Raw genomic sequence first — 6,501 nt, forward strand, 5'->3', positions numbered from 1 at the left:
CAAATGACCAGTTTGGATCATCCAATGAAGTGGGCCCATAGTATTTTTTGAAAAATGATAAGACTACACGCACAAACATATAAAAGCTCTAGAATTATTAAAATTTTCAGAGTAAAAGAGCGATCCTTTTTGGAGGGCTTGGAATTTATTATACTACTAACATTCTTAGGCCATGTTATGCATGAGTGTAAAATAATGGCCCCCCACCCATCAGAACGTGAGGTGTGAATAGTGGGCCCCACTAGATCCAAATATCAGGGGTAAATTGTGGACTCCAGCTAATGCATGGGTTAGGGGAGATGGTGGTTCCCACCTATCAAAACATGAATTGTAAAATGGTGGGCCCCAACATGCTATAACAACCATTCTCTGCCCCTCCTGGAGCAATTTCCTGGCTCCGCCCCAGCCTCCACGCATATAGAAGTAAATACACATATGTTGTTACACTAGATGCTGATACGCATATGTTTCCATGACAATGAAGGGCTGTTTGGATCAAACATTTTTATGGAAGGAGAGAAAAATTCAAGAACAACAATATTTCTTAGAAAAAAAATTCCAGTGTATGATGGGATCGAAATTTTCCCATGGGAAAAGGGTGAGAAGAAAAATCCATGGAAACTGAGTTTACCACATTCTTTCAACGGAAGCTGGCTTAACCAAACGTAAGAAAAGTCATTTTCAGATCCAAACAGCCACTGAAAATTAGGCATTGCACCCGTATCATTTGAAACGTCAATTCAAAATTTCAAATAAGACAAACTGCCATAGAAGAAAAATGCCAAATTTGTGGTGTCAGCAAATTTGGCATTTGTGTAAAGGGAAATGTTATCACACTACTGTATTTTGATGATCGCACTCCTCACTTTATTAAAAGTACGGTATAGCCAGCACCATAGGATGATCCAAACTGTCCATTAGATGGGCCACACCCTAAATAGATTGTACCCCAAAAATTAATTCCGTAGGTTGATCCTAACCCTCCGATCTATAGAAGGTTAGGATCATCCAGGACCAACCTATGGAAAATAATTTTTAGGGCACAACCTATTTAGGATGTGGCCCATCTAATGGACAGTTTGGATCATCCTATGTTGCGGGCCATACCATATTTTTAATAAAATGAGGAGTGCGATCATCAAAATACAGTAGTGCTGATAATATTTCCCTTGTGTAAATTCCATGAAAAGAGACCAAACCCAAGATAACCATGCGGACATGATGCCCCCCCTCCCCCCAACCCCCTATTTCAAGTAATCATTCTCGGAAAATTTCTTCCGGAAATTTCTTTGGCGAAATTCAATGCACTCCTTTCATTTTCCGACCTTTCCTTCAACACCCTTTTCCTTTTCCCTGATCCCAACCTCCCTTTCCAAAGCACATTAAGTTTAAGGTAAGAGAGAAAGACAAAAGGTATTTTCCATTTTCTCATTTAATGTATGAACTAGATTTTTCTGAAAATTAATCTATGAGCATTTCAATATTTACTAAACTTTCTTTGGAATTTTACTTGTACAATTGCATGTGCCATCCAGAGGCCAAGTTGGTATGAAAATCCATGGAATTTGCAGGAGAGTCTCGGGGGCCCCTTCCACATAGAGTATGATTTGAATTCGTTTTTATTTAAATTTCTATTGACTTATATTAAGTCTCCTTGGGTTTAATTTAAGCTCTGTGTTCATGAAAATTGTGTAGGAATTTCCATCAACAACCAGAAGGCAACATAGACCAAGACTTTTATATGCATGCGGGCTTTCCCTCCTTAGAATAGCCCACAAATCCTACAAAAAAGCAGAAGAGCTCCATGGCCCCATTGGTTCTATAGCACAAAAATTGGCTTCATTTGCTAGCCCTCTTGCATACACATTACAATACCAATGGCTATCAATCCTCTCATTCGCCGACGAACAAATCTTAACCGTTGAACACACGGTCGAGACGCTCTTCCCTCCTTCGAAACATCTCTTCGACAGGATCGACATTCTCCTCGACATCTCCGAGATCCTACCAAGGAAATTTGATGACGTCGTCGATCATTTTCCAGCGGTGATCCACCAAGTTCCTCTTATTGGTTGGGTGGCGACCCAATTGATGGTTGGATTGTATTTCTTGCAATCCATAGTTTATTGGATCTTCGATGGAGAAAAGGAGGTGAGGGAGATCGTAGTCGATGTAAACTGTGATGAAAGGTATGTTGGAAGTACACCTGAGGTAGAGTTGGGAGGTGTGGAGGAGATAGGGAAGAAGGAAGAAGGAAAGGGAGAGAAGATGGGGAAGAAAGATGTCAGATGTACGCCGGGGGAAGAGTTGGGAGGTGTGGAGGAGATAGGTAAGAAGGAAGAAGACAAAAGGAGAGAGAAGATTGGGAAGAAGGACGTCATAAGTACGCGGGAGGAAAAGTTGGTAGGTGTGCAGGAGATTGGGAGGAAGGAAGAAGAAAGAAAGAGAGAGAAGATTGGGAAGAAGGACGTAAGAAGTAAACAGGAGGAAAAGTTGGTAGGTGTGGAGGAGATTGGGAAGCAGGAAGAGGAAGGAAAGAGAGATGTGATTGGTAAGAAGGAAGAAGAGAGAAAGAAGGAAAAGATTGGGAAGATGGAAGAGGAAGGAAAGACACAGCAGATTGGGAAGGGCGTTGGAAGTACACCGGAGGAAAAGCTGGGAGCTGTGGAGAAGATTGGGAAAAAGGAAGAAGGAAAGAGAGAGAAGATTGGGAAGGAGGAGGGAGGAAAGAGGGAGGATATTGGGAAGAAGGAAGAAGGAAAGGGAATTCGCAAGAAGCGCACGGCCCACATAGGTAGAATTCAAGCGCCATCGGAGGTGGCTACTATTGGTGAAGTTCGTGACCGACCAGAGGCCTCGATCAGCTTCGTGCGCCTCCTACCGGAGACAAGACGGGGGAGAAAAGAGAAAAAAGTTGTTTTGAAGGAGGAGGACCCTATTCTTGGCCTCTTTGAAGCAGGGTGGCACATGTGAGGGAAGAAAAATATGATGTTTGTTGTGAAATATTTAATTTTATTTTGGTTTATTCAAATTTTCTAAGTTTTAATTGATTATTTTCTTTTTTTGAACTCCTAGGCCAATGAGGGGCCGTCTTCTTGAAAATTTATAAAGCAAAATGGAAGTACTAGAATCTCTTTGCATGCAACCAAAATTTCTCTTTATTTGCAAACAAGATAATATCATAGTACAACTATTAAAATCTATCAGTATAACTTTTACCGGCGGATTACCGGCATTCTAAGATCCTCTCCTAAATGTGGTGTTGGTGAAGCTTATGTTGCCGGATACCCCCGGAAAGAATGGTAAAAGTTTATTCCTGCAATAGGATAATAGTTTTGACCGTTGATATAATCATTTACCTTTATTGGTGGTCACATCTAACTCAAAAAGTAGTAGTTTGATTTAAAAAATCTATAGTTGTAGTTTTGACTCTAGATAAATTTATTTTTGAAAAAAATTAATTTAACACACTCTTCGATTGTTCACGTATGCCGTCTCAGCAAAACCGCGAAGCTAGAATTTTTATTCAATCTCTCAAATACTCGATCGTCCATTACATTCTCCAAAACAAAATATAAAAGCTAAACTACCTACAAAATAGGAAATGACTAACAATTAACGTACAGAATAGGAAAGACCATCAAAATAGGAAAGGGCAAACAATGAGCTTATAAAAAGTAGGAAAAGTTAGCAAAAAACTAGAAAATTGCTAAATAGTTGGAAGAGATACTCTACTTTAGGCAATAAATAACTTTTAGGAAAACTGTGTTTCCCAAATCTTCCAAATTTCTAACTTTTCCATATTCTTCATGATTTCAACGTGCTATTTTTACGGAGTTGCATATGTAGGAGTGTAAAATCACCAAAAATATTTCTTCTCACGAAAATGGATTAGTTTCTGTATTTTCCATTTGTGTATCTCGTCATTACATTCATCCTCAAAAATCTTTCACTAACTGTTTGATTGCATCAAATAATCTAAAGAATATACCCTTATTCTCCCACTTCTGTCTGCTTCGTAAATCTCGATTGCCTGAGTTCTTCCCAAGGACAACATCAATGTCATGTAACTGTCCTAATAACATATATTAAGATGAGAATACAGGCGAATGTCAGTTCTCAGTCTTTCTGTCAAAATATCTTTTATTTTTTTCTTCAATTGTGATATGATTTTAGCCAACAATGATGTCTCATATAACAATACTCCATACCATTAGATATCCAACTTGAAAAAGTGTTTATATTGCAACAAGGACATGCCAACTTTGCTTTAGTCTTCCAACCAGACGAATTAGCATAGGCTGGAAAATCCCTAATTGTCTAAAGCAACACCACTCTAAATAGAAAGTATTCGTTTCATCGATGCATCATAGGTGTACATCATGTGTCCCATAATTCTTTAAATTCATCAGTCGATGGTCGCAAATACACGATAATATCATTTCCATGGGCCTTGATGCAGGAGCATCCCCTTAAGTTGAGTCAACATAGGGCTCAACAGCTCATTAATGTAGAATTTTATCTTTATTTCGTTGCATTTATCTAATACGGGGTAGTTTAGCTATTTTGATTTCATTCATGTTCATTTTAGAAATTTCCGCTAGGTAAGGGAAGTTAGGTCATTTCATTTTTATAATTGGCTATAAAAGTCATCTTGCATTTCATTTTTAAGTTAGTCTTTTAATTGTGTTCTTGTAATTAGTGAGAAATCTGAGTTTTTTTTATTTGGGAGGGAATTCTCCTTGTGGATAGACATTTTCTTGCTAAATTCATGGAAGGAGAATAGGGGACTGGTTTTCTTCAGTTCCTTCTCATTTCACCATGTTCTGACCTTGTTTAGCAATGATTCTTTATCGTCTTCAAGATCCAGCATCCCCTTGTTGGATCGAATTTGTTTTCGTTGAAGAAATCACAAAGAACAACAATCAATAGAGTATCTGACCTAGGCTTTGCTGCTGTTGGATCAAAGTTCAATGCATGTAGAAAAATTGTTAATTGAATATCTAAATCAGTGTTTAAAAACTCCTTGACTCGATAAGGAACTCGCCCAAGCCGACTCCTTCTACCTTGGCCGCGTTCCGCGTTCCGCGTTGCACCACATCCGCATACCACTTTTTTCCCTACAGAGTCAATAAATTCCTTTGACTCTCCCGAGTTATGACCGCGTCAAACGTGTTCTTGGATGCGTCCGCGCAGAGTCGACAAGGATTTTTCTTGGCCGCGTTACGCGTCACATCCGCATTTTTAAATACTGAGCTAAATCGCAGATCTTTCCCTGTCTGGCCTCGAATGCTTATGATGCTGAAAACAGTGCTGGTCTTAGAGTACTTTTGTGCTAATCTTTCAATCAATAATGGATTGGTAAGTCTCATATAGATGCTTTAATCACCTTTCAAAATTTTAGGGAAAATCCAACGCAAATGTTGCTGGAATTACCGAAGGACGGCTATATTGTTGTTCTCAGTTTCATTGAGTGAACACCAATCCTTTGGATGTTAGATGTGCAAGGATTTATAAAATTTCCATCAGATCTGTGGAGTTCTCTATCAATTCTGCTAATAAGTTTTAAAATTAAAATACCTCAAACGTCCTTAGTGAGTTACAATTGGAGGACATGAATTGAAAAAGAAAAAGGCAGCAAAGTTCACACTCTGAACTTGCTGCCCAGTTATTTAAACAAGCGAGTTTCCTTTTGAGCATGTGTTTGAATACCTACATAATTGTACTCTCAATTTTCTTTAAGCAATCATCACACATTGTTCTACAAGTAACAAACGAAAATTGTTCAAATTTTCTGTACAACAAACAATTTATGCATTCGCATGTTAGACCACTCTAGACACCTATGAATGGTTATCTGGATGGATGAACGAGTTTCATGATATTTCTATAGTAAGTTTGATTTCATTCAGCTGTTGTAATCAAAGAGTTAGTTTACTGTAAACTCGTGGCTTCCTAATTACTGTAATGTTCATTGCATGTGGATGCTAATTACAAATCATCACAATCATTGGTTACTGTAATGTTCAGAATTTTTCTGCGTGGATCTATTTTCTAGGACTATAAAACCATTTATTTTCTCCAAAAATTAGGAGTATAGTGTTTGGGCAAGAACCATATTCCAAGCTTAATCATTTAAAAGCATTTTGGATTTGCGCCATTATTTAATTTCAAGGCATAGTGAAATCATGGGACTTTCAATTTTTTCAATCAATCAGTAAACTATGAACATTTTAAGAGCATTGAACTTTGTTCTACACTATAGATCTGTTGGCTCTCATAAAAATTGAATACAAGCACACTTGTTTCCCTCGATTAGCTGAAAGGAATCTGTGATTGGTTATAATATTGCTAAGCCTCTTGAGAAAATCTGAGTGGTTTAATTATTGCTCTAACTCTCATGTTGATTGGATTTCATCCTCTCTGAGACATCACATTACTTGTGTTATTGATCTCAAATCAAACATATAGCGAGATTTGAACCAGAGAACTATTGTAGTT

At 38.0% G+C, this 6,501-nt stretch overlaps 1 protein-coding gene across 2 annotated transcripts; it reads left to right on the forward strand.

Moving 5' to 3' along the window:
- Positions 1–1,304: 1,304 nt before the first annotated feature.
- Positions 1,305–3,068, forward strand: LOC143891415 (uncharacterized). Of its 2 annotated transcripts, XM_077395986.1 has the most exons (3): positions 1,305–1,393; positions 1,536–1,600; positions 1,696–3,068. In XM_077395986.1, the coding sequence occupies exons 2-3, from the start codon at positions 1,559–1,561 to the stop codon at positions 2,971–2,973; spliced, it is 1,320 nt and encodes a 439-aa protein (XP_077252101.1). In that variant the 5' UTR covers positions 1,305–1,393; positions 1,536–1,558; the 3' UTR covers positions 2,974–3,068. The 2 variants fall into 2 exon arrangements, with proteins under 2 accessions (XP_077252101.1, XP_077252100.1); XM_077395985.1 differs by lacking the exon at positions 1,305–1,393 and having other exon boundaries at positions 1,413–1,600.
- The last annotated feature ends 3,433 nt before the right edge of the window (positions 3,069–6,501 follow it).

This window comes from Tasmannia lanceolata, unplaced genomic scaffold (genome assembly GCF_043159265.1).
Source record: "Tasmannia lanceolata isolate RefF3 unplaced genomic scaffold, GAP_Taslan_0.1 ptg000013l, whole genome shotgun sequence".
NCBI lineage: Eukaryota > Viridiplantae > Streptophyta > Magnoliopsida > Canellales > Winteraceae > Tasmannia > Tasmannia lanceolata.